The sequence below is a fragment of the Zootoca vivipara genome, chromosome 17 (assembly GCF_963506605.1).
Source record: "Zootoca vivipara chromosome 17, rZooViv1.1, whole genome shotgun sequence".
NCBI classification, from domain to species: domain Eukaryota; kingdom Metazoa; phylum Chordata; class Lepidosauria; order Squamata; family Lacertidae; genus Zootoca; species Zootoca vivipara.
The window spans coordinates 31767458-31794886 of record NC_083292.1 but is presented as its reverse complement, the minus strand read 5'-3'; the positions used below and the strand labels follow the sequence as shown (position 1 = coordinate 31794886).

General features: G+C 47.9%; 1 protein-coding gene across 1 annotated transcript; it reads left to right on the top strand.

Moving 5' to 3' along the window:
- The first annotated feature begins 753 nt into the window (after positions 1–753).
- Positions 754–26048, top strand: LOC118076072 (dapper 1-A). The gene is made up of 4 exons (XM_035098598.2): positions 754–1597; positions 17362–17647; positions 19032–19274; positions 20850–26048. Exons 1-4 carry the CDS (start codon positions 1418–1420, stop codon positions 22295–22297), a joined length of 2157 nt encoding a protein of 718 aa, XP_034954489.2. The 5' UTR covers positions 754–1417; the 3' UTR covers positions 22298–26048.
- Positions 26049–27429: the final 1381 nt, after the last annotated feature.

The window sequence follows — 27429 nt, the reverse complement described above, 5'->3', positions numbered from 1 at the left end:
TATTGGTATGTTTATAGCTCTTATAGCTTTTCTCCTTATAGCAATTGCAACAAGTTATTGCAAAAAACTGGAAATCTCATTCAACAAACCTTTTTTTCATTAAGAGACAGCATTGATGGAGAAACTGACACACCAACTTGCATTATTACAAAATGGAACAGGAGCAGATGAATTTAAAAACACCTGCTGTACTTCCATCTCTTTTGCAGTTAAAGAAAATGACACTTGCACTCTTCCAGCCACACATGGGCAGCTATGGCTCAGCACTCTAGGCTGATCCATGTATGAACTTAAATGAACTTATTTTCATTTCATTTTTAAATGTATTGAACCTGATCACAACCTATAATGAAGTGGCTGGTCCCCATTGCTGTTGATCTCCATTGCTATTGTTACAAAAAGGCTACCCAGCAAGAGTGGAGAGGCTGTTGGGACGAAAATAAACATACTGGTACAGTATTTATCTGTAATATCCACTCCAGTTTTCCCTGTCTCCCCTACCCTGCTGTTGATTTTGTAGGAATTGTTTTAAGTTCCTGTGGGCAGGGACCTCTTTGTATTCTGCAAAGCACCAGGCACAGTGAAGGAATGATAATAATGACCATTTAGTTGTTAACTAATGACACCGATTAATAATTATTGCAAAAAATAAAACCAATAATTAATATTTATTACCAACAGGTAATATAGATAAGCATATATTATCGGTATGTACTATGAATAAATTACTTTTGGGGAGGGGGAGAGGCGGTAAAACCACCCCCGCATGCGGGACTCCTTTTTCCTCCTCGTGCCTTCTAAGAAGCAAACGCTACTGAATTCAATGGGCCTCCTGCTTCCGGGCTGAAGCGTGCATAGCATTGCAGCTAAGTTGGGGGCCATCTGGCGTTCCGTTCAAATGCAAGCGAGAAACTTTCCGAACTTATCGCTCTTTGAAAATGTTGGCGTTCGGCGTGGGCGCGCCCGGGTCCCCTCCCCTTCTGCCTCTCGCTCGGGCCAATCGGAAGCCGGCAAGTTGATTGGGAGGGAAAGGGGGAGGAGAGAGAGAGAAGGCAACCTGTCTCCACGTGACACTTTCAAAACCTTCCCCTTTGTCTGAACTGCGGGTTGCTTCTTTGCGAGCGTCCGAGTCCGGCGTCGTCTTGTGCGCCCTGGAGTTGGTGGCGCGTTCCGGCGCGTGCGAAGCCGGTGCTTCCCTCCCCCCACGACACGCTTCTGGCGCTGCTTTGCGATCCCCCCCCTCCTCGACCACCCCAAATTGCGGTGACCCCTCCGATCCTTGCCTCTAGTAGGGATCTACCGCTCCTCTCTCCCCCCACCCCCCAAAGGCCGATCCCCAGCTGCGGGCGCATGAGAGGCGATCTCTCCAAAAGGGACAGGAGCCCGTGGATTTAGAAAGGCGCGTCTCGGAGGGGCCATGGCCGGCCGCAGAGCAGTGCCCCCGTCGCTGTGGTCCGGGAACGAGCGGCTGCGGATCGGGGAGCGCCTCCAAGCCAGCCTGGCCGGGATCTTCGAGCTGGATCTCCTGCGGGAGACACAAAGGGAGACGGTGGAACGCGCTCTGGAAGGGAACCGGAGAGATGGCGAGCCGCAACAGGTGTGTGTGTATGTGTGTGTGTGTGAAAGAGAGAGATCTGAGAGAAGTCTGAGGGGAGGGGGGAGAAAATCGTGGGGGAAGTTTGCTTAAAATGTCCTTTAACTGCCTTTTGCACCAAAGAGTTCAGGGCAGTCAACAAAACTGACAATCCACTAATTCACATAACTGCGATTCAAAGCCAGCCGATTGGTACAACAAAGTGTAACATTTTTTGGGGAAAAAATATACAGTACCGTAATATCCCAAAACTTTAAAAAAGGAAGAAAGAATAGGGCGCATATCTTAGAACCAAAGGAATGCTATGCCAAACTCTTAAAATGCTCGCTCCTAGGCATGCTTACTCAGGAGTAAACTTACAGGCTGTCGTAGGTAAGGCCAGGAGGGGCTTAGCTTGCTAGGTTTCCAGTGCAGCTACTCTAAGCCAGTGTGCAAAGGATTGCAATCAGATAGCCCCATCCCAGGCTATCCATTATATATAATTATACTGTATGCATTATATATAATTATACTGCATGTGCCCCAAGGTATGTAATCTGTTGTAGTTGGACTCCTTGCAGAGCTACAATTCCCAGCCCAGCACCCTTAAACTACAGTTCCAAGTATTCTGGGGGAAGACTGCTGTAAAGGTGTGACGTGTATGCAGCCAGAGTCCCACTCGGTTCAAAGGCGTTTCTCTATCTGATTGCAATTCTGCAGTCCTGCGCACACTTAACTTAGGGGGAAGTGGCACAGAGGAAGGTGCCATTGTACCAAGTCGGAGCATTAGTCCACATTGTAAACACTGTCGGGCAGCGGTTTGGGGGGGTGTTCAAGTGGGGAGTGACAGAGCAGGATAGCTCAGCCAGTAAAGCTTGAGACTCCTAGTCTGAGGGTTGTGGGTTTGAGCCTCATGTTGGGCAAAAGATTCGTGCATTGCAGGGGGTTTGACTGGATGACCCTCGCGGTCCCTTCCATCTAGGATTCTACATACAAGGCAAGATGCTCTTATTGCCGAGCGACGACATTTCCCCCCACTAAATAGCGCTTTACAGGGTTTGTTTTCAAAGGCTGTTGACGACAATCTCATTGCCAGACTTGCTTTTTTATTATATTTTTCTGTTTTGACACACGTGGTAAGGCAATTTAGGTATTTTCTAGAAAGGCAAAGTGTAAATCCGCACATAATGAATTGCACACTGTGAGACTTGTGTCTGAGTAGACAAAATGTGGGCCTTTGGTGTAATCCAAGGAGGCACTTCTGTGATGGGTTATGCCTTAACTCTTCAGCGATTCACAGCAGGTGCCGCTGGCTTTTCTACTGGTAAAATGCATTTGAGTAAAGTTGGCTTTCTAGTTTTTGAGGTGGGGGGAGTAGCTTGGTTGTTGGGAAGTGATATCTTTGGGGCAGGATTTTGGGGTGGGGTGAGCAGGAGGGGCCCCAAACAAAGTAGAGCACCCCCATTTTAAAAATTAGCTTTTATATAACAACAACAACCAATAACAGAATGAACACACACACACACACACACACACACACACACACACGTACAGAATCTGAAGTACTCCACACAATTTCAAACACTATACCAGGGAAAATACACTACTGAGATTATTCTCTCTCCTTGCTTGATTGGAACATATTGAATATAGGGAAACCAATCGATAAATTGGGAAAGGATCCTTCTCTGATTGTCCTTGAGGCTTCTCAACCACACTGGTAAATTTTTCAGAAATGTAGCCCATTTTGAAGAAAGTGAAATAATCAGACCTAAAGAAGCCCTGTATCCATTATGTTTAGAGTCTAAAGCTGCTTGGCTGCACCACTGTTGTAAGGATTTTTAGAAAGAGCTTTGGGCCTAAGTGGGTCTGATACAGAAATGCACTTCTGCGTGTTGCAAGTACTCTATTCCACACTTAAAAATGGAAAGCGTAATGCTGGTGGTCAGCAAAAGAGGTTTAAAGACTGTCTCAAGGCAAATTTAAAAAATGTAGTATAAACACTGACAACTGGGAAACACTGGCCTGCGAGCGCTCCAGTTGGAGAACAGCCTTTACCAACGGTGTCATGGGCTTTGAGGACACTCGAACTCAGGACACAAGGGAGAAACGTGCTAAGAAGAAGGCACACTTGGCAAATCCACACCCTGATCAACTCCCTCCCGGAAACCAAAGTCCCCACTGTGGAAGGACGTGTGGATCCAGAATTGGCCTCCACAGTCACTTACGGACTCATTGTTAAAACCGTGTTTATGGAAGACAATCTTACTTGGCTACGAGTGATCGCCAAAGAAAGGACATACTTGAGATCACTTCAGGAAAAGTAACTTATGCCTTAATTTGGGGGTGGGTCGGCAACCTGCTGGGGGTTACGTGTGAGGTGTGGGTGGGGCTACAGGAAAGCCAGAGGTTTCTGCATCCAGCTCCTTTTCATAATGCAAGAGGCATTATGGCAGTTGCGAAACCCATTCCAGTCAGGCAAAGACGCTCAAGGAGCATCCAGCATAGGGCTGTTGAAGGACATGGGGCCAGACAGGGCCAGACAGAGAGGCCTAGAGGGCCGGCCCCCCCATGCATCAAGTTCCCAACCCCTACCTTAGCTGAAAGAGATCCAAAGTGTGCCTTGCTGGTTTCATTTGAAAGCCTGTCAGTTGACTACAAGAAATCTAGTTTTTTAAAAAAAGTTGGCCTATTTAAGAACCCTGGGATAGCTCAGCTGATAGAGCATGAGACCCTTAATCTCAGCGTCATGGGTTTGAGCCTCATGTTGGGCAAAAGATTCCTGCATTGCAGGGGGTTGGACGAGGTGACTCTCACGGTCTGCAATTCTATGATGGGCATAGAGATGTGGCTGTTGTTTTTAAAGAAAAGAACAGTCTAACTTCAGCTGGGAACACCTGTTCATTACTTGGAGCTTTTTGCAGGGAAACATATTCCAAATAATGATTTAGAGAGTTAAAAAACAAATCCTGAGGAAGAGTGGTCCCTGCCCCGAGGAGCTTCCAATTTAAAACCTGAGAAGGATAGGTGCAGAGTTGTGAAGTCAGCAGTTGGGGTAGGGTGTATGTCTTGGGGGATAATGGGAGTGGGGTTGATTTGGAGACAGAAAGATTTGCTTTGTACAGTCCAGGTGCCCTGACCTTAGGGAAGGCTGGATTCAGAAGGGCTGTGGCAGAAACTAGGAAGATCAGGCAGGTGTGTGAGCTTGGGGAAGTCCATAAGTAAGGCTTGCCGACGTGGCAGATGTTTAATGAACGTAGGAGAGGAGCTCTTCAATAGAGGAAAAAGAAGAGAGGGTGGTAGTCTGGGAAGGTTGAAGGAATGGGAACTATAGAAGGGAGCAATGTATTCAAATGATGAAAAGGGGAGAGCCTGTGGCGACGTTTTGGTGGAATGGCGTGATTCTGGCAGGACCCCATGTCGTGTGTGCTGGATCTTGCACAGGGCAGAATGTTTACACCAAATATGTGCAAGGTCACACTCTTGCATGTTTGTCTGGAATAGCGCCCAGGTTCTGTTGTTGCAACCACACATGTGTTTTGGAATCCGCCCATCGGCATCCACCTGAAATGGTGGCGTGGGCAGCAAGTAATCCACTGTTTGGATCCTGAATGGCTAAGCAGGTGGTGTGGGGGGGTTGTTTTTGCTTTTCTGCTATTCATCCTTCCTTGTGCTGAAAGAATTTGCTAGCAGGGGGTGTTGCTGCATCGAAACTCGGACAGCTGGGCCACTGAGGAAACAGTTGTTATTAACTGCCCAACAAAGGCTGGTGTGTTGCTTGAAAGCTTGCATGCTCCTCTTCTGGATTCTCCCTGTACAGAGTTGCCCTACCAGTTTCGCATCAAAGACGTACCCAGTACGTAGCTTCCCGTTTTATATTGCGTACAAAAAAGGTTTCTGTCAAATTGTTAGCTCTGCTTTCCTCTCTGTGGTCTGAGCAAGGTGTTTCGGGAAGCTTTTGGCAAATCAATGAATTTTGGTAAATTAGCAGCTGGGCTAGTTGCAGAGAAGAATACCAGCACAGAACACCTTGACGTTGGTTTGATGAAGCGTTCTGCCTCTCCTGAAAGCTTGCACAAGCTGAGACTACGGCCTGTTAATGATTGCCAGTTGGATGTTGATGAGGCATCTGTATCTATAAATATACCAGGAAATGTCACTTTCATTTTCTGACTGTTCTCTCTCTCTCTTAAATGATCCTTGCTATTCATCCGTGGCCACATTTTACATCATGTTTTGGTGAACTGGGATCCTTGATCAGCATTGCCAATTGTAAGTGCAGAATTAGGAAGCTGGTGCTCCTCCTGGGATGAATTAAATTGGATAACACAGGAAGCTGTGATAGACCAAGACATAGTTTTCCCCCTCTAGTCCAGTGTTTCCCAAACTTGGGTCTGCAGCTGTTTTTGGACTGCAACTCCCATCATCCCTAGCTAGCAGGACCGGTGGTCAGGGATGATGGGAATTGTAGTTCAAAACCAGATGGAGACCCAAGTTTGGGAAACACTGATCTAGTTATTTTATTTTATTTATTTATTATTTTATAAACCGTCCTTCATCGTAAGACCTTGGTGTGGTTCACAAGATAAAAACATAGGATAAAGGCACAAATAAGTACTTAAGAAAAAAGCAAATCAAAGCAATAAAACCCTCTCTCCCACAATAGACTACACTTGCCCGCTCTGACTCATGGCAGCTCAAGAGTGTCATCTTGCAGACAGAGCAGGAGACTGTTGGTACCGAGGTCACATCCCCACCATGAATTCAAAGCAGCCTTATATCACTTGTAACAGCTATGGTTTCCACAAAGAGAGGAATGTAATTTAAGGGTGCTGGGAAATGTAGTTCTGCAGGGGATCTCCTAATGCAGGCATGGCCAAACTTGGCCCTCCAGATGTTTTGAGACTACAACTCCCATAATGCCTAGCTGACAGGACCAGTGGTCAGGGATGATAGGAATTGTAGTCCCAACAACAGCTGGAGGGCCAAGTTTGGCCATGCCTTGCCCTAATGACTCTCAGCATCCTTAACAAACTACACTTCCCAGAATTCTTGGAGTGGGAGGGGGGGGGACAATGACTGTTAAAGTGGTACTGTATTAGAATTTGTCTGGTGTGGATTTGCCCCTACAATAGTGCATCTTGCAAGTCTCACCAAGAGGGTGATTTGTTATTAACATTTAAAAACAAGCTGACTTCTGGGTGTTAGGATGTGGTCAGAGCCTGCCTGTGTCTGGAGTGGAGCGCCTCCTTTGGAAATGAGATCTTCTCTTTTCCTGCAGTCTTGGAATCAAATCAAATAATGCAGGGGATCCGGGCTAAAAATGGCACTAGCGAACCCTCTTGGTTTTCCAGGCCCCTCTTTGTCTCATGCAGGTAGCAGCTGTTGCTGCAGAGGTCCTCCCCATGCTGGGAGTCCTGGCAGGTGGGGTTTGCCTTGTGGTTTGGCTTGCCAGCTGTGGGCGTAGGCCGGCCATTCCCCCTGCATGCGTAGGGTGGGGTGAGAGAGCAGAGCAAAACAAAGCACCTGCTGTTCACCACGGTGACTTCCTGCTTGGCACATCTGCTACCTGGAGGGAACAGTGTCTGTCCCTCTCCTCCAGCTTCCTTGTTTTTGCTCAGATTTGTAGACCTGAACTACGGTACCTGACAAGCGTCTCACTGATGCACAGTTCGTCGCTCTGTGTTTCCATTCTTTTCCTGCATTCAGGAAGACCCTTAACATGCGTTGTTGTCTCGTCCGCTGCAGAACCCCTGTGTGTTTTGCAGGGGATTCTGGGAAGAGCATGCGAAATGCATTCTGGGAAGGGCGCACACGGTTCAAGCACGGTACTTGTGGCGCTGTCCCACGCGGAGAATGAGCTTGCACTAAAGCAATACCACTTGATCGCTGAAAAATTGATGCTTTTGAGTTATGGTGCTGGAGAGTCCCATGGACTGTAAGAAGATCAAACCTATCCATTCTTAAGGAAATCAGCCCTGAGTGCTCACTGGAAGGACAGATCCTGAAGCTAAGGCTCCAATACTTTGGCCACCTCATGAGAAGAGAAGAATCCTTGGAAAAGACCCTGATGTTGGGAAAGATGGAGGGCACTAGGAGAAGGGGACGACAGAGGACGAGATGGTTGGACAGTGTTCTCGAAGCTACAAACATGAGTCTGACCAAACTGCGGGAGGCAGTGCAAGACAGGAGTGCCTGGTGTGCTATGGTCCATGGGGTCACGAAGAGTCAGAAACGACTAAACAACAACAGCAATACCACTTTATAGAAAATCTAATTGTCAGGAGTGAGCACTGCCTCCGCTGAGGGACAGCAGCTCTTTCCCAATCCTGCTTCCTGGGACCCTTCTAAGTGGAGAAGCCGGGAATTGAACCTGGGAACTTCCGGATGCAAAGCAGGCACCCTCTTCATTGAGCTATGGCTCCTCCTAAGCAGCCCATGTAGAGCTGATTCATGTGAGAAACAAAATCGCACACTGACTGCACAGCTTTTAGACTATAGGTGGAGATTGTTGCCTGTTTAAATCGGCCCCTATTAATACTATTTTTTAATTTCTTAAACTAAAATCTGGCATATCAGGACTGAGGCTGTTTCTTCCTGACACACTATTTTGTTTATCTTTTAATATTGGAGTCAGTTGTTTAATATCGAGGACTTATTAATAATAATAATAATAATTTCATTTCTATATTAAGAAAAATTCACAAAGCAGTTTACAACCTACATTAAAACGTCAAATGAAACAATCCAGGATTAAGTATTAGTGAAGAAAGTAAAGTATACAATCAAAGCAACACAATTTGCAGGAAACTGAAATATTAAAGATTTCAAAATAAAACGTTGCAAAAAAGGTCAACTACAGAATGCACATTTAACACAGCAAAGTCAACTTTTTAAATGTTGTTATTATCAGGAGTTGTTCGTACCCCCCAGGAGCTGTTTGCTCAGTGTCGTGGGCCCAGCTTTATGGAACTCCACTGCACTTGAAGTCAACAAGGGCCCCTTCCCTGTTGATGAACTTCTGGCTGCTGCTGAAGACTTTAAAAAAATAATAATCAGCAGGCTGAATTCTGATTTTATAGCTCAAACCGATTTTTATCTTTATCCTGTTGTTCAGATACTTTTTACTAAGAGACATTTGAAATTCAGCGGTGTATAAATAATCAACAGCAAGTAATTGCTTTCCACATAGGTTCCAAGGCAGGGTAGAAAATAAGGGTAAAAGCAGTTCCAAAACAGCAGGGGAAGAAATAACAGATGAGTTTAAAAGCGGTACAAAATGGGATGCCCATGGCAGAGACCTCTTCATCCAGCTGGTAAAGCTGCAGACGTGTGTACACACATTGCTGCTTTTTTATACTGACATAACCTCCAACGTTTCTCCGATGAAAATAGAGACATACTAAGGAAAAGCAGGACGTTCTGGGATCAAATCAGAAAACGGGACGGTGTCTGTAAATCCATGACTGTCCCTAGAAAATAGGGAACGTGGGACCTTCTGCATGCAAAGCAGATGCTCTATGCACTTAGCCACAGCTCCTTCTATAGACGCAGCTTCTATCTTTGCTCAATGGTGTTGTAAGAAAGAAAGCCTTCTGTTTTTGTTTTATTGGGGGGGGGGGAGAGAAATGCTAATGGATTGGCAGTTGATTTGTCTTTCGAGCCCTCTTCTTTCTCCCTGCTCTGTGCCGACACACCCCTCTTAAACAGCTTGCTTTATTTTATGGGAGAACGAGCTCTTGGGCAAATGGGCAGATGGCAGCCGCCGGCGGGGAGCTCCACCCGTGGCAGGGAGAGGCTTTCACGTACACCCAGTGACCTAATCGTGGGCAAACAGTGTTATCTTCCAGGCTAGGCGAGGAAGGGTGGCATGTCAGCCGAGGGTGGCGTGAGATCGGGCCTTTAGGCCGTCTAGCTCAGGAATGTCTGCATTGGTTGGCAGAGGCTCTCCCCAGGGTTTGAGGCTGGGAGTCCGTCCCCCCCCCCATCCTACCTGGGGGTAACTAGGGATTGAGCCTGGGCCTGCCGTGTTTCACAAACTTGGGCCTCCATCATCCCTGCCCAGAACGGAGGGCTGTAGTGAAGATTGATCAGAGCTTTGCATTCATTCCTTTATTTATTGCATGTCTACCCCACATTTTTCTCCATCTCATTTAATCCTCACAACAACCCTGCGAGGTAGGTTTTGAACCCTGGTCTCTTATCTCCAAAGCCCTGACACTCTAACCAGTATGCCACACAGTAGCTCTTAAAATACTGTTCTGGCTCTCATCTGTCGGCCTCGGCTCTCCTTATCTTTAAAGTGAGAACAACATCGATCCAGTTCACAAAGTTCTCATGAAGGTAAACAAAGGACTTTTTAAAAAAACAAAAAAACAGTATAAGGCGGGTTTGCCTGTTTTAAGTCATGCACAAAAAAAGGCTGACATTTGCTCAATGTGCAAAGAAGCATTTTGTCCGCACAGCATGTCCTTAATTTATGGAATGTGTTGCCGGAACATGTGGCGGTAGATACTGGCTCAGCTGGCTTTAAAATCAAAATAAAAGGATTAGAAAATCAGCGAAGGCTCCGTTTGCCTTTGTCCATTAGCCGGCAAAGACTGGAACCTCCAAGTACAGGGGTAATATATCTCAGATTACCTAATGGCAGGGAGAGGCAGCAGGGGAATGTATTGGCCTTCTTGCCTTGTTTCTGAGCTTCCCATGGAAGCATATGGCTGGCCACTATAGGATTAGTAGGGTATTTGCTGGATTAGATGAACCTCAGGTCTGACTGAACACTTTTTCTTACTATGTTTATTTTTTATATTTTTTTTTGCATTTATATCCCGTCGCCTTCTCCAAGGAGCACAAAGTGGTCTACATGGTTCTCTCCCTTCTTGCTAAATCCCCACAACAACCCTGTGAGGTAGGTTGGGATGAGAGGCAGACCCCAAGCTCACCCAGTGAGCTTTGTTGAGGAGTGGGGGGCCAAGTCCTAGTCTGACACTCTAACCACTATGCAACACTGCTATGTGGGGGATAGAGAGAACATGCGGCCCTCCAGATGTTTGTGGGCTGCAACTCCCACAAGCCCCAGACTGCATGGCTGAAGTTCATGGGAGTTATAGTCCAACAGCACCAGGCATGCCACAGGTTTCTCCTCATCCCTGCGCTACGTGTAATGATAACAGTGTGGCATTGGTGTTAATGTTGTTGTTGTTGTTGTTTAGTCGTTTAGTCGTGTCCAACTCTTCGTGACCCCATGGACCAGAGCACGCCAAGCACTCCTGTCTTCCACTGCCTCCCGCAGTTTGGTCAGACTCATGTTGGTGGCTTCAAGAACACTGTCCAACCATCTCGTCCTCTGTCGTCCCCTTCTCCTAGTGCCCTCAATCTTTCCCAACATCAGGGTCCTTTCCAGGGAGTCTTCTCTTCTCATGAGGTGGCCAAAGTATTGGAGCCTCAGCTTCACGATCTGTCCTTCCAGGGAGCACTCGGGGCTGATTTCCTTCAGAATGGATACCGTAGGTTTGATCTTTTTGTAGTCCATGGAAATCTCAAAAGAGTCTCCTCCAGCACCATAATTCAAAAGCATCAATTCTTCGGCGATCAGCCTTCTTGATGGTCCAGCTCTCACTTCCATACATCACTACTGGGAAAACCATAGCTTTAACTATACGGACCTTTGTCGGCAAGGTGATGTCTCTGCTTTTTAAGATGCTGTCTAGGTTTGTCATCGCTTTTCTCCCAAGAAGCAGGCGTCTTTTAATTTTGTGACTGCTGTCACAATCTGCAGTGATCATGGAATCCAAGAAAGTAAAATATCTCACTGCCTCCATTTCTTCCCCTTCTATTTGCCAGGAGGTGGTGGGACCAGTGGCCATGATCTTAGTTTTTTTGATGTTGAGCTTCAGACCATATTTTGCGCTCTCCTCTTTCACCCTCATTAAAAGGTTCTTTAATTCCTCCTCACTTTCTGCCATCAAGGTTGTGTCATCAGCATATCAGAGGTTGTTGATATTTCTTCCAGCAATTTTAATTCCGGCTTGGGATTCATCCAGTCCAGCCTTTCACATGATGAATTCTGCATACAAGTTAAATAAGCAGGGAGACAATATACAGCCTTGTCGTACTCATAATTTCACAAAATTTTATGCTTTGGGGAAAAAACGTTTTTATGGGCAGCTGTAGCCCTGACTGTTTTTGGGGGCTGCTAAATTCTTAGAGAGACATTTCTTTTTAAAGAGCGGATAATCTTCTCCAGCACTTGAAATTCGCCAGGAGCATTTTGCACCTGGCTACCAAGTGAAGGTGCCTGGTGCAAGGATAGCACCTGATGGCTCTACCATTTGGAGATTCTTGCCTGGGGATCCTTGGATCTGGACTGTTTTCACACACTAATACCCCATCCTGTAGAATTCTATCCATTATATTTTATCTGCACGAATTTCAGGAACCAAAAAGTTGTATTGAAAAATATGGTTTTTGAGCTGTCTGGTTCAAAAATAGCAGCTAGACCAGGCACCCCCAAACTTCAGCCCTCCAGATGTTTTCAACTACAATTCCCATCTTTCCCGACCACTGGTCCTGTTAGCTAGGGATCATGGGAGTTGTAGGCCAAAACATCTGGAGGGCCGCAGTTTGGGGATGCCTGAGCTAGACATTATGTTTTGTTGGCTGTAACCCTGGTTTAAGGAACCATTTGATGCCTGGTCTATATATCTGAGTTTCTAACGCTGATCTCATCTCCCCCACCACCACCACTACTCCATCTGAGCCCATCTTCTCAGCAGCCTTTTTGGAATAATAAATACAATTCTATAATTGGTTATTATTCCCGGCTGAACTATATAATCAAAGTAGTTTTTTGCAACAGCAGCAGTCTCGAAACAAGCATTTGGGTTGTTTCTTTATTAGTGAATGTTAAATTTCAATTTAAAAATGACGTAAACACACCGTTGTCTTTGCAACGGTTTCCTTCTTAAGAATTACGAGTGTGTCTGGCCTTCACAGAGGCCTCAAGGCTGTCATCATCTGAGGTCTTTGTCTGTGTGCCTACTCCAAGGGAGGTCCAGACGGTGGCAAAATCGAGACGGGCCTTTTCAGTGGTGACTCCCCACTTGTGGAATGTTCACCCTGGGGAGACTCACCTGGCACCATCTTTGCATGTCTTTTTCGCCAGGCTTTTTCGCTTCTAATCATTTGCAGCCTCCTTGAGCTGGTGGGGTGTTTTATACCCACCTTCTCAAAGCAGGACCATCGTTCGGATTTTTGCCTTTGTTTTCTCTTACACTGGTTTCAATGTGCGCATTCGTATAATGTCACTCACATTGAGTTAACTTGATTTTTGGAAGAAGAAAAAATGCAACCAATAGATTTGATGCAGAAAACAAAACATTGCGTCTCGCTCCACCGACGGGGCGGATTTGGGGGTGGTAATGAATTAATGTGGACAAAATGGCAGCCCCAACCTGGGCCCTGTTAAGTTTTAGGGGCCCAAGCCCAGAGGAATGGCTGCTTCCCAGTCTGCCAGCCACACACGCCATGCACCCGCCACATGACACGTGCGTCCGGCTGTCTCGCTTGCTATTTCAATAGGTAGCCAGGAGGCCCCAAGACAATGGCGACAGCTGCTTGGCTTTAGGAGGAGGAGGAGGAGGAGGATAAACCTCCCCCCTTCTCCTGTTCATGTTTCATTCCTGCTGGCTCAGCAAATGGGACTCTTCCCCGCTCCCCCTTTCCTTGCGTGAAGCAGCTGTCTTAACTGTTGTGGGGGGGAAACTCCGCAGGCATGTTGCAACTTTTACCCCTCCAACGCCCCACGGAGATCAATAAATCTTGGAATCCGGCCCAGGTGCAGTCTTGAGGGACAGGCAGGGTGGGTTAGGAGATAAGCCGCAGCATGTTTGCTTCCTCTTGGATTTCTGCACCGGTTAATACCTTTGGTTTTGGAGTCATGCCTTGCTATCAACCTGCCTTTGGAACGCAAGAGTTGGAAGGGACCCCCCCCCCCGGGACATCTCATCCAATTCCCTGCAGCGCAGGAGTTGCAGATGAAGAATCCATGACAGGTGACCATCCAAATGTGCACACTGTCAATAAGACATATTAAAGGTTTAGAGAACTGTGTAGGGAGCCAGCCAGCCAGCCAGCCATGCCCTGTTTCAGGATACTCCATTCCATTGTTCACCCTGCCCAGGTCCACCCACTGGGCTTTGTTGTAGAGCGGAGACTCTGTGTCCATCTGAGCATTCTCAGCTGCCTTTTGAGCTGCTTTGAGGTCCCCCCCTTTTTAATCTAAATATTTGTTTGTACTTCTAGAAACCTTGGGGTTTCCCCAAGCCTGCTGCTATCTGCCTCTATTTTTTTTTGGGATAAGTCACACTCTTCTGACTACATAAGGATTAGCGTATAGCGAATGAGTTCACTCTTAGTGTAGGGTTCAATCCCTGACATAGTCTGATTTGCTGTGGGACAACGTCTTATACGGGTGGCAGCCATTTTGTGTGTGGGTTCTGTTCCTGGCCCCTGTACATGTAGATGGAGCGCACATAAGCCTGCCACATTCTGCCCCTGTTCCCTTTTCCAGGTCCAAAACGAGCCATTTGTCGGCAGTCACGCATCCATCGGACACACACAAAATGGTTGCTGCCTGTATTCCTGTGAGACCGCTACAAACAGTCATGGCTTCTCTCCCCAAAGAATCCTGGGAACTGGAGCTGTTTTGAGTGCGCTAAGAGTTGTTAAGAGCCCCCAATTCTCCTCACTGAGCTCTGATTTGATCCTGGGAAGAGTGCGAGAGGAACAGGGGCTTCCTACCAACTCTCAGCACCCTTAACAAACGGCACTTCCCAGAATTATTTGGGGGGAAGCCATGATTCTCTCAAATGGTAGCATAGAGGGTGACGGGCAAGGAAGATTGGCCTCTGTTATCGCAGGCCAGGTGGTGGGAGGAGACGTTCCAGAATGGGGCTTAGCGAGGGCCCCCGAAAAGCCTGAGGGTGGTTAGCTGGCTTTTGCAAAATGGGATTAGACAAATCCAATGAAGGGACACATCTGTCAGTCACAAGATAAAAGCATCAGAAACCTCTGTGTACAGAGCGTGGGGCTCCTTCCTTCTATTTCCGCTCTCTGGGAGAAGCGTTCCATTCCTTCCATAGCGAAAAATTACCCCCGCACAAAAGAGAAGGATCAACCTTGAGGTTTACAAATGCTTAAAAATATTTAAGGGAGAAAACCCAGGTGGACAGGAGAATGGAATGGCGTGACTGAAGGAAGTGGCGCGAAGAATGAGGTTCCATTCTGTATTTTTCGTATTTATCTGGATAGGTCGTTTCCTGCCTCACACCTGCAGACAGAAGTGGGTGTTGCTCATAGACATCGGTGCACAAATCCAAGAGCCCAGTGTGGCCAATAATAATAATAATAATAATAATAATAATAATAATAATAATAATAATATATTTATTTATACCCCACCCATCTGGCTGGGCTTCCCCAGCCACTCTGGGCGGCTTCCAACAGAAAAATAAAACACAGTAATCTATTAAACATTAAAAGCCTCCCTGAACAGGGCCGCCTTCAGATGTCTTCTAAAAGTCTGGTAGTTGTTTTCCTCTTTGACATCTGTTGGGAGGGCGTTCCACAGGGCAGGCGCCACCACCGAGAAGGCCCTCTGCCTAGTTCCCTGCAACTTGGCTTCTCGCAATGAGGGAACCGCCAGAAGGCCCTCGGTGCTGGACCTCAGTGTCCGGGCAGAATGATGGAGGTGGAGACGCTCCTTCAGGTATACTGGACCGAGGCCATTTAGGGCTTTAAAGGTCAGCACCAACACTTTGAATTGTGCTCGGAAACGTACTGGTTAGACTGGTTAGAGTGTCGGACTAGGACTTTGGAGAGAGACCAGAGTTTGACTCCCCAGTCAGCCATGAAGCTCACCTTGGGCCAGGGCCTAACCCGACCTCACAGGGTTGTTGTGAGGATAAAATGTGGAGGAGTGTATGCTGCTTTGAACTCCTTGGAGGAAAGGTGGGGCTTAAATGTAATCAATAAATAAAATAGATAAGTTTTTGATGCAGGTGTGTCCATTCATCGTCGCCTCCACCATTTGAAAGAAAAAAAATGGGGTTGGAGAAATGGAAACAGGCAAATGAGGACTGCCTGTTTGGAGGAGGAGACGGTCACAGGTTGGGGAAATGGAGCAATGTGGTAGGTGCCAAAGGGCTAAAGACCCAATTCCTCTACTGTCAGGAACAGACCTCCTAATAGGATGGCATCTGCAGGAGGCCCTCATCTGCAAAGTGCGGGAATCAATTGGGTATATAAGGGATGAGACAATCTTCCGTATACATACATAAAATGAAATAAAATTGCATATTAAAATATCTGTCAGTGTCACATATCTGGGTAAAAAAAGAGGTAAAGGTAAAGGACCCCTGACAGTTAAGTCCAGTCGCAGGCGACTCTGGGGTTGCGGCGTTCATCTCACTTTACAGGCCAAAGGAGCTGGTGTTTGTCCGCAGACAGTTTTTCCGGGTCATGTGGCCAGCATGACTAAGCCGCTTCTGGCACAACAGAACACCAAAACCAGTGCAGCACACGGAAACGCCGTTTACCTTCCCATTGGAGCGGTACCTATTTATCTACCGTGTTTCTCATATTTTAAGGCATCCCTACAAAATAAGGCACGGCAGGATTTTCCTGAGGTGGAAAAATATAAGGCATACCTTGAAAATAAGCCGTACCGGGTGGTGGAAGAAGGTCTGTGGCAAAGAAGGGTTGCTGCTGCCGCGTTAACCCCCAAGACTTGGCTGCAGCCTCAGCGCGCAGCGCGTGCAGCCCCAGAACCCGGCTGTAGCCTTTGCGCACCGCGCGCAGACACCCGGGACCTGGCTGTAGCCTCAGCGCGCAGCCCCAGGACCCGGCTGCAGCCTTTGCGCGCAGACAACCGGGACCCGGCTGCAGCTTCTGCCTTCCGCGCGCGCAGCCCCAGGACCCGGCTGCAGCCTCTGCCTGCCGCGCGCGCAGCCCCAGGACCCGGCTGCAGCCTTTGCCTGCCGCGCGCGCAGCCCCAGGACCCGGCTGCAGCCTCTGCCTGCCACGCGCGCAGCCCCAGGACCCGGCTGCAGCCTTTGCCTGCTGCGCGCGCAGCCCCAGGACCCGGCTGCAGCCTCTGCCTGCCGCGCGCGAAGACCCGGTGGGAGCAGGTCTGTGGTCTGTACAGGTACCGGTACTTAATTAAAAAATAAGACATCCCTTGAAAATAAACCATGCTGTGTTTTTTTCAGGAAAAAAATAATATAAGACATGTCTTATAATATGAGAAACACGGTACTTGCACCGGTGTGCTTTTGAACCGCTAGGTTGGCAGGAGCTGGGACAGAGCAACGGGAACTCATCCCATTGCGGGGATTCGAACCGCCGACCTTCTGATCGGCAAGCCCAAGAGGCTCTGTGGTTTAGACCACAGCGCCACCCGCATCCCTCACATATCTGGGTAGGCCTGCCTAAATAAAAAAAATACAGTACAGTACAACAAAGATGTCTGCCTAATGTCAATGGGCCGGGTGGTTCCAGGTTGCAGGTGCTGCCATGCTGGAAGATTGATACCCTATGAGTGTGGAATGGAGATTATGTGGCACTTTCGAAAGAGCCGACTGCGCAAATCGAAGTGGTCAAGTGGGCATATATGATAATAGCAAAACTTTGAATTTGTCTGATAATAAAATCAGCAGCCGTTTCCTTTTTCCTCTGCTGTTCTGTCTCACAAAACCCATGCTTGTCCCCCCCCCCCTTGCAAAAAACAGGAGGACCAAAGCAGCCTGGGCGATAACCGACTACCCACCACCACTAAGCTGGACCGGAGCAAATCTGAGGACCTGCTGGGGACCCCAAAGGGACCTCGCACCTACAGCTCATCAGAGAACATTGAGGCAGACCCCGGGGTGCTCCATGCTCCCATGGGGGATGGATCAGAGAAGGGATGCCTTGGGTTGCGGATGGTCAGCGAGCAACTCCTTTCCTCCAAGAAAGCTGGAGTCAATGGGGGAGATACCCAAGAAATCTTGGAGGCAGACTCCAGGCCCAGCTCAGGTATGCCTGCTCCAGGTTCAGGGGGGAGGAATCTACCTGCCTGGTGGGTTGTTTGATTTATTTGTATTGTAAATTTAACAGAAAAAAGAAAGAAAATGCAGGCAGCTGGCTCACATCAGCAATAAGAATCATCCATCAGTTCTGATTTACAGGGCAGTCTCGAGCAGGTCGGCCGCCCTGGTGCTGAGGGGCGGAGATCGCTCCGGCGCCCCCACCCTCGTAGGGTGCAGCAGGTTTTCCACACAGCTTTGCCGCCCGGCACCCTGCCTACCAGCCTGGCGCACCGTGCCACCGGGGGTCTACCTAGAGCCGGCCCTGCTGATTTAAATGTTTATATTAATATAGGCAGTTCATGTGTCCAAATAGATATCCAAACAAGACTGATGATTATAATATCAAATGTTCAAATATAGAAAGGGCAGTTGATTAGAGCATGGTGCTTATAATAATGATCTATGAACCTTTTAGTCTTGAGGTATAAAGGTTATATTCAATTAGTAGGCCCATTGAATTTAATGAACATGTTAATCACGTCTGTTAACTTCTGTAGTTCTGCTCTGAGTACAAATAGTATTTGGTCTCTACAACCAGAAGGGTTTTGTAGGATCCACTTCCATTGTCCATCTGTTAATTCCTTGCACCAGAGCAATGGAATGGAAAAGGGGGTGAATGTCCGAAAATATCAAGGATTTTTCCGAAACAAAGCTAATGTGAACAATGTTTTCTGACCAAAAAGAAGACCCCCTCCACTAGACACTAGGCAGTCCCTACGACACACACCGGTCCTTCTCCCAGAAAACATCTGATCCCTTTTCTTTAAATCCAGTTAAACCTCCGTCCAGAGTGCTTCACTAATTTTTATTGAAAATGTAAAAGACAAGGCTGCAAACAATAAATAACAAACACTTAAGAGAACTGTCCAGAATTAAATTGTTTAATTTAATTTCACTGCACACAGGTGGTGTAGTGACAATAAAGGTTTATTTATTTTATTAATGGCAGCAAAGGTAAGGAAAAATAAATAAAATATACAAATAAACAAAAATCAGGGGTGAGTTTGATTTATTCTGCCTCTCTTCCCAAGTTTCATAGTGTGCAGCATAGAGTTCCCAAAATACCAGTCACTGATCTTGAGTGCCAAATCTTTTAGCTATTAAGAGATCCATAAATGTGTATTTCTGGCTGGCGTATTTGAGGCCTCTGCTCCCACATGTATATATTTAATAACATCAAAACTAGACTAGATAAACACTGCCTTTTCTTGATTTTCCCTCTGTGTAAACAAGACTCTTTGTATTTGCTTTTTTTACATGTGGCCAGACTTTACCACCTCAAATTTCCACCATGGCCAGAGCACTGCATCTTCTTTCATTGTGTTTTCCAGGGTTTTACGAGACGAGCGAGATGGGCTCCCTGTCTGATTCCTGCGCCTCCGTCCACAGCGATGGGCCTGGGGGTTCCCGCTGCAGCACTGGCTCCCTCTCCCACTTGCCGGGCCTGCGGGAGGCCACCTTCTCCCGCCCACGATCTACCGATGAGGCTGCTGTCCGCCTCCTAGATCTCCAGCTGCAGCGTCTCACCTTGGCAAACGCCTCTGGCGCGGACAGCAGGAGGCCTGTGTCGACAGGTGAGACGCACTTGCATGAACAGGTCCGCTGTGTGCTTGAGCCTCTCTCCTCTGCTCCAGCCAAGAGAGGAGTTAAAAAGGGAGGAATGAGGGTAGAGTACAACAAAGAACACAGACTGGGCTGCACATGTCCAAAAATAAGACACCGTCTTATATTTATTTTTCCTAAAAAAAAAAAACACGGTGGCTTATTTTCAGGGGATGTCTTTTATTATTATTATTAAGTATGGTACAGTTTAACCTGCAAGGTTAAACTGCCTATCACTTTGGCTTATTTTCGGGGTATGGCTTATTTTTGAAGAAACACGGTAGCTCAGTTGTAGGGCACCTGTTTTGCATGCAGAAGGTCCCAGGTTCAATCCCTGGCATCTCCAGGTAGGGCTAGGATAAACTGAGACCATGTTTACGCTGTACAGATAGAGCAATTTGATACACAGTCCTTTGGGGGAATAACTTGGCTTTTCCCCAAAGAATTCTGGGAGCTGAAGTTTGTGAAGGGTGTAGAGCAAGCAACCCCAAACTGCGGCCCTCCAGATGTATTAGCCTACAACTCCCATGATCCCTAGCTAACAGGACTAGTGGTCAGGGAAGATGGGAATTGTAGTCCAAAACATCTGGAGGGCCGAAGTTTGGGGATGCCTGGTGTAGAGAGTTGTTAGGAGGCCTCTGTTCCCCACACAGAGCTCCCTTGGAAGATTGTTAAACCATTCTGGGGTTTGTGGCTCTGTGAAGGGAATAGGAGTCTCCTAACAACTCTCAGTACCCTTAAAAAAAGACACCTCCTTGGATTCTTTGGGAGAAGCCATGACTGTTAAAGTGGTATAACGGTGCTTAAAATGTATAGTGTGGATGTTGCCCATAGGACAGCTTTCCTATGACCCCAAATTCTATGAGGTGATCCTGACTTCTAAGTTCAGCTTCCTGAGAACCTCCCTCCTCCCTTTCAGTTTGAACTAACAAACAGGAAGTTTTTCTCTTTATTATTATTTCTTTTTTGAAGCATCCTTTTAGCGGTTTATGAAGATCAGTAATAAGGCAGACCCTGTTCTTGGGCTTACCGTATACTAACTGAAAAGACATGACACACAAGGAAAAAGGGGGAGGAGGAAAAAGCAAACTCAACTCAGGTGTTATGTTTTAGTTACGAGATGGCACCCGTTCCCCCAGGGCAACTGGACTCTGCTGCCATGGGCTGCATAAACAGTTTTGTACCGCCCCAAAATATATTTTGGATTTGTTTTACTCCATCGGCCCCGGCCAGCAATTCAGATGTTGCTGAATGACTACAGATGACCCACCCCTGTTTTATGCCCATGTGAGTTCAAGGAATGATTGAACATGGGCAATACCCAATACTAGGTCTTCTGAAAATAGACTCATTGAAATTGATAGGTATGACTACGCTAAGAACATTAATAGCAATGGGTCTGCAGTGAGTCTAACTTAGCTGGCTACAACCAGGTAGCTTCTGCCTCCCTTGAATCCCTGTTAAAGAGACAGTCCATCTTCTATGTTGCCCGGCCTATGGTCGTTGGTTCCTGTTACCCATAAGTCCCTTGTGTTCCCTTGCTGCAGGTGACCTTGAATTCCTCCTGGGCCTTGGAGACTTGTCCCTCCCACTCCCAAAGAACCCGAGTCTCCAGCTGCTGCAGTACAAGTCGGACCTCGTCTCCCGGAACACCAACGAGATCTACCACTACCCGAGCCCCTTGCATGCCGTGGCTCTGCAGAGCCCCCTCTTCACCAGCAGCCTCTCCCAGAGCTCGTCTCAGGAGGATCTGGATGAGGGACCCCTGGAGCAGCCTGGCACCAGCTCCCCAAAGAGAGTGGCCGCGTGCTCCAAGGAGCAGCAGAGAGCCCGATTGGACCAGTACGTGGCCAAATTGGTGCTACGTTACAAGTGCCGCTCGGCAGCCAGCAGGCCGGAGTCCGGATACCTGGCGGGGAATCAGAAGAGCTTGTCAATGTCCTCCGTCTGCAGTTCTGTCCTGGGTGCCAGCCAGCTCCTGGCGCCGGCGCCCGGGTGGAAGATCCGGCGGCGCATCTCCACCTGCTCGCACCTGCGCTCTCCAGAAGGTTCTGAAGGGGCACGAGACTCCCGGGTTTTAGACAGCCAAGGGGATTTCACTCCATTTCTGGAGCTCAGCTTGGTCCAGTCCAGCACCACCAACCTCGTGAAGACTACCGAGCCGTCGGTGGTGTCCCTGCCTGATTCTCTCCCACCATTTCCAGAACCTTCCGTCATCCCCTACCCAAAAAAGCAACATGGCGGATCGGAGGTCCTGGGCTGGGTCAATGGGGCCCGTTGTCATGTTGTCCAGGCCGAGGCTCCCTTCAGAAAGGAGGCCTCGTTGCCGCAGGCCACTATAAACTTTGACAGGCTGTACAAAGGCAAACATGCCTCGCGGGAGTTGGTGAAAGCAGCTGAGAGGCAGGAGAAGCCGGCCGAGAGGAGCTGGCTGAGCCCCCGGGAACTGCTACGCAGGCTGAGCCTTCGCCGTAGGCCGCCCGCCCGCGTGGGGAGCAGGGCCCGCGCCAGCTCGGAAATCAATGTCCACGCGGCGGCGGGGCTGGGTTGCCACAGCGACTCACAAGCCAGCAGAGGCAAAGCGGTCAAGCCGAAGTGGACATCGGTCTTGGAGATTTCCAGCAAAGCCCCCGGACGGCAGCGGCTGAAAGCCGGCACCTTCCACCCGCCCCAAGTGCTGAACCGCCACCTTGCCTTTTCCTCTGACTCGCCAACATCGTTTTGCTTCCTGGGTGGCAGCCATCTTGACCTGCCGCCTCGGCAGCGGGCTGGACTTGCCGGCAGCAGCCTTGGAGAGGTGGACGCCACAAGCGCCGTCAGCCTGAACGGGGACTGGATCCTCCATCAGCTCGGGGACAGGTGGCCCCGCACTGCGGCCACGTTGGACTCTGCTGACTTGCCAGTCCGCAGCTTCAAGCTCCGGCGCAGCCGCTCCTTCAAGGAGCTCAAGAAAATGATGTCACGCTCCTTCAAGGGCTCCAGGACCACCAAGTGACTCCTTCCTCCCCCCCCCCCCCAAAGGGCTGTAAGATGTGTTGGGTGGGTGAGTGGAGGAGAAGAAGCTTCTTAACCGTTTTTGAGGCTTCTTGATTGACCTTCCTAGACAAGTTTCCCCATCCCCTTGGACAATGGGGGTTGTCTCCCGAGTTTTTCCCGCACCCTTATTGTTACGTACATCCTTGAATTTGGACATGATCTCTTTATGCCTCAGGATTTCTCACTGGCCTAAACAAGAACCAAAGATGGACATGGAACTCCAGCGCTTCTTCAATAATCTTTTCCTAAGAATGGATTGAGGGGCCTTGAAGCCACCACACCTAACCCTGGTGGTGGCTGGTGGGGTGGCAGGCTGGAAGCCCCACAGTAGGTGGCACCGGAGAGCCAATGGCAGGCAGAACCAACACATTCTAGTTTTGTCCCCATGCCCCCCCCCATGAGTTGTACAAGGGGCAGTGCAGAGACTGAGGGAAATGGCAGGTAGTGCCACCCCCTGGACTGGATGTAACAAGGCAGGCGGGTGGGGGCTGGCTAGGGGCAGACTGAGGTTAGTGGGGCAGCCTTGCCTCCGCCCTCATGTACCGGCTTCCACTGAAACCCTTGAATTATGGTAGTCCTGCAGCCTAGCCAATATGAGGGTCAGAGACACCCCCCCAACATCCTTTAAAAGTGTTGCCTTGCCTTGGGTTACCCACCCACCCCAAATATGGTAGGGAAAGCATGCAGATCTCTATAAGTATTTTTTAATTATTATTATTTTTAGGATCCCCGGCCCAATTACAGTACTGAGGTATTTGAGGAGGAGGACGCTTTTCATGGCTCCCCATGGCTCAGACACACGGTTTGTATTGTGTTCGACCACCCTCTCTCTCTCTCTCTTGAACTCCCAGCGCTTGGTGACAACTTTTTTCTATTTCAGCGCACATTTTGCGAGGGGGTTCCCCAGCCCCATGATTTCTGTGGTTCATTTTAACTTGCTCTATGTTCTTCTCTCTCTTGTACAACGCTTAGAAAAGGTAGCATGTAAATTATTTAAATGAATAAAGTGTGCAGCCTGTCCTGAGGAACACACAGCCTGCCCAAACAAAGTCATTCCCTAGACCACCATCTGCCACCATCCTGGATTTTTCTTTTTGGCAGTTCGAAGCAGGTGGTGAAAACCAAAGAAGGGTTTGGCAGGGGTCCATTGTGTGGGGAGGGAGCTGTGTTAACAGGTTGCAAATCGTGCAGGCCTAACACTGATTTTGAAGTGGTATTAATTTGCCTTTTTCTTCAAGGTTTTATATTGCCTTCCCTTTCCAGTAAGGGTATAATGCAGAGTTGTGGCACTTTGGATGCCAATGGAATACAGTTCTCATATCACTACCCAATGTGGTGTCGTGGTTAGAGTGTCGGATTAAGACCCGGGAGAGCAGGATTCGAATTCCCACTCAGCCATGGAACTCACTGGGTGACCTTGGGTCAGTCACTGCCTCAATCAGTCCAACCTACCTCACAGGGTTGTTGTGGGGATTCAGTGAGGAGCGGGGGGACGACTTGTACTTGAGCTCCTTGGAGGAAAAAGTGGTATAATGAAATAGATGAAATAAGTACTGTAATCCTTGGGTAGCCGGGCCTAGTGGTCAGGGATGATGGGACCTGAAGTTCAACATCAGGCAGGCCACAGCCACCCCCCCTTCCTAGTGCAAGCTAACCCTGCACAGGGAAGGCCTTCATCACCCCCCCCCCCCAATTTCTTCATTTTGGCCCCCAAAGGCTTCCAAAAGTCTTCCTAGATATTTCTGTCTGGTACCGCTGCCACCTTTAAAGGCTGTGCTCCCATCTGCCTTCCTCCCCCCCCCCAACTGTAATTAAAATGGATGAGTAGCCTTTAGCCATCTGGATGTTTCTGAACTACAGCTCCCATCTGCCCTAGCAAGAATGGCCAACGAAGATGGGAATTGTAGTTCAGCAACATCTGGAGGCCCAAGTCTCCCCACAGCAGACTCAAAACGAGGTAGCTTTTTTAAACCGTCGTTTTGTTTTTATCCGCCTTGCTCTTTGAAACTGTGAACCTTACTTCCCCCACTACATGTAAATGTTAAGATCAAGATAGAAAATAAAAATGAGCAGTTTGAAATTGGGCGTCTTGCTTGGTCTTGGGAACATGGGATGATCAGAGTGTGAAGAGATTTAAGGATGTTTTTTCTACTGAAGCATTATTACAAAGTCTTGCAGCAGCTAAGTATATATTCCAGTATGTTTTCTGTCCGTATATATCTATAACTCTTTACTGACTGTGACTGTCATGAAGAAACCCTGTAGACGGGATAAAAAGCTCCCCTTTATCCTCCTAGGGTGGTTGTAGGTCACTGGGGAAAGGACTCTCCTGCAGAAATAGTAGACTTTGACACTCTTCTGCACCATTGGAACATTGCCCCACTGATCTCGAGAATAACGTGCCCTTCAGACGGTGAAAGTCCTCCACCCCTGGTATCTATGATCATACCTCACTGCGTTTTCATATTTGCGATGCAACACTTTGCAATGCACACTGGAGAGAGGTGTGTTCCCACCAAGCCATGGGTTTATAAAATGGTGTGGGGGAAAGAGAGGCGGGATGACGGATTATTCCCTCCTATAATTAATCCCTCCCTGCTCAGTGCCTAGAAGCAGGTAGGATATAGCAAGCTGGTTTCTCCTGCCTTCCAGGCACACATTTTTGCCTCCTCGACGCCGGTGCTCCTGGTTATGCCTTGAAAAGGCTGAGCGAATTGCTGTTTACGGCATGCCTCCTGGCACCGCACAGCTAATAATAGTAATTAAGGAGGCTGCAAGACGGTGGGGGATGGGGTTCGGCAAGCCGGAGCTTGTTGTCTGGTCCTGCCACAGCCTTCCAGCCCAGAACGTGCATTTTCCAGCAACAGAAAACCCCCGTTAAATGGCTTGAGTGGCTCAAAGCAGTTTGCATACATTGTCTCAGTAATCCTTAACCAACACCCTGGAAGTAATATCATTCCCCCCCATAATGCAGATCCGGAAGACCGAGACTGAGAGTGAGTCTATGGACACGTAGTGAGTCGGTGGCAGAGGTGAAATTTGAACTGGGGCCTTTCTAAAGTGTTATTCCCCACCCTCGGAGAACTCTGGGAGCTGTAGTTTTTGATAAGGGGGCTGGGAGTTATAGAAAGCTGCAGTCCCCGGGGTTCTTTTGTTGGGAAGGGGGGTTACTTTAAAAGTAAGGTTGAGTATGAAGCCTTAGCCATTATATTGCATCAGGAAAGCTTCACCAGGTAGAAACTTGCTTCCTATCAGGTGGGTATTATGAGGCAGAGAAGCAGTATAAGGTGAGAGTGCCTTTTCAGCCAGAACAGGCTGCACCATTAGGAACAGAGAGGCAGCCCACAAACCCTTCAAGGACAGCAAATAATAAACTACAGTGGCACCTTGGTTCTCAAACGCCTTTGTTCTCTCAAACTCCAAAAATCTGGAAGTTAGTGTTCCGGTTTTTCAACGATTTTTGGAAGCTGAACGTGCAATGCAGTTGTCTGCTATTGTTTCCAGGGCGCCTGCACCAATCAGAAGCTGCACCTTGGGTTTTTGAACATTTCGGAAGTCGAACAGACTTCCGGAACAGATTAAGTTTGGCGCTTTTGTTTTTGCCATTTTTTTTTTGTTTATGAGGGGTTTTTTGGTTAATTTGTTTTTGTGACTGTGTGGAACCCAGTTTAGCTACTGATTTATTGACCGCGTGACTGCGGAAATGGATACCCACCCACCCACCCAAACAATGACTATCGTCAGTGCAGCAAAGAAAAAAGTATCTACAATACTGTCTTATTTATTTTATAGTAGGGTACATTGATAATTGCTTTAATTTTATGGATCAATGGTCTCGTTAGATAGTAAAATTCATGTCAAACTGCTGTTTTATGGGGTTTTTAAAGTCTGGAACGGATTAATTCGTTTTGCATTACTTTTCTATGGAGCGGACTTCCAGAACGGATTAAGTTTGAGAACCAAGGTACCACTGTACTTAGTTCAGGCACATGGGTTCTTGTTTGGTCTCTTGCCAACTAACCCTTTTACCCCCACCAAACATTACCAGATCCACAATTGTGGCTGGGTGGGTCAGCTAAAACAGGGTGGCTGAGGGGCAGAGCTGATTACTCCCTGCTGTATAAGCCACAAGCCATACACCTCGTGATCCCCAAACAAAGAAAAGTCTACATCTGAGCGACTGATTTATTGCACCTTTTCCTCCCACTTCGGGGTGGTGTACACGGTTCTTCTCATGCTCATTTAATCCCTGCACAACAACCCTGTGAGGTAGGTTAGGCTAAAAGACAGTGACTGGCCCAAGGCTGCCCCATGAGCATCCTAGCCAAGTGGGGTTTGAAACCCTCTTCTGGTCTCAGCCCGACACTAACCACTACACCACACTGCCTTTTGACTACTCACTGACTGGTGGTTCTAACAAGCCCAGTTTAGAAAACATGCTTTTTGCTATTGCAATTTACGCTGCATACACACATTTAAATCGCACACACCCAAAGAATCCTGGGAACTATTTTGCTAAGGCTTCTGGGAATTGTAGCTCTGTGAGGGATAAACTAGTTCCCAGATTTTTTTTGGGGGGGGGGAGAGATGTATGGTGTGTGTACAGCCATAGTTAAATGTTTAGGAAGCAGAAACCTCTGACCAATAATCTATTAAACTCCCAGGAAATCCTGCTCAGTCTTCTGCTTGCCTTTGATTTAGTTTTCCGCCCCCCTGGCCTAAAATGTCATACAGGCCTCCTTAAGACAGCTATTTTAATCAATGGAATTTGTTAATAATAAGCCCGTATCTGCTTAGGAATGTCTTCAGTCATTATTCAGGGTCTTAGGCAGTGTTTAATCCCCCAGGAAAAGGGATTGATTGTTAAACCACTGTGAGAATTATAGCTCTGTAAAAGAAGCAGGGGTCTTCTAACAACTCTCAGTACCCTTAACAAACTACACCTCCCAGGTTTCATTGCAGTGTGTGTGCGTGTGTGTGCGTGTGCGTGCGATAGGGTTACCATATTTCAAAAAGTGAAAATCAGGACATGAAAGTTGTTGAGCTTTTCCTACTATTCTCCCCAGTTGCCTTAATAAAATTTTATTTTAT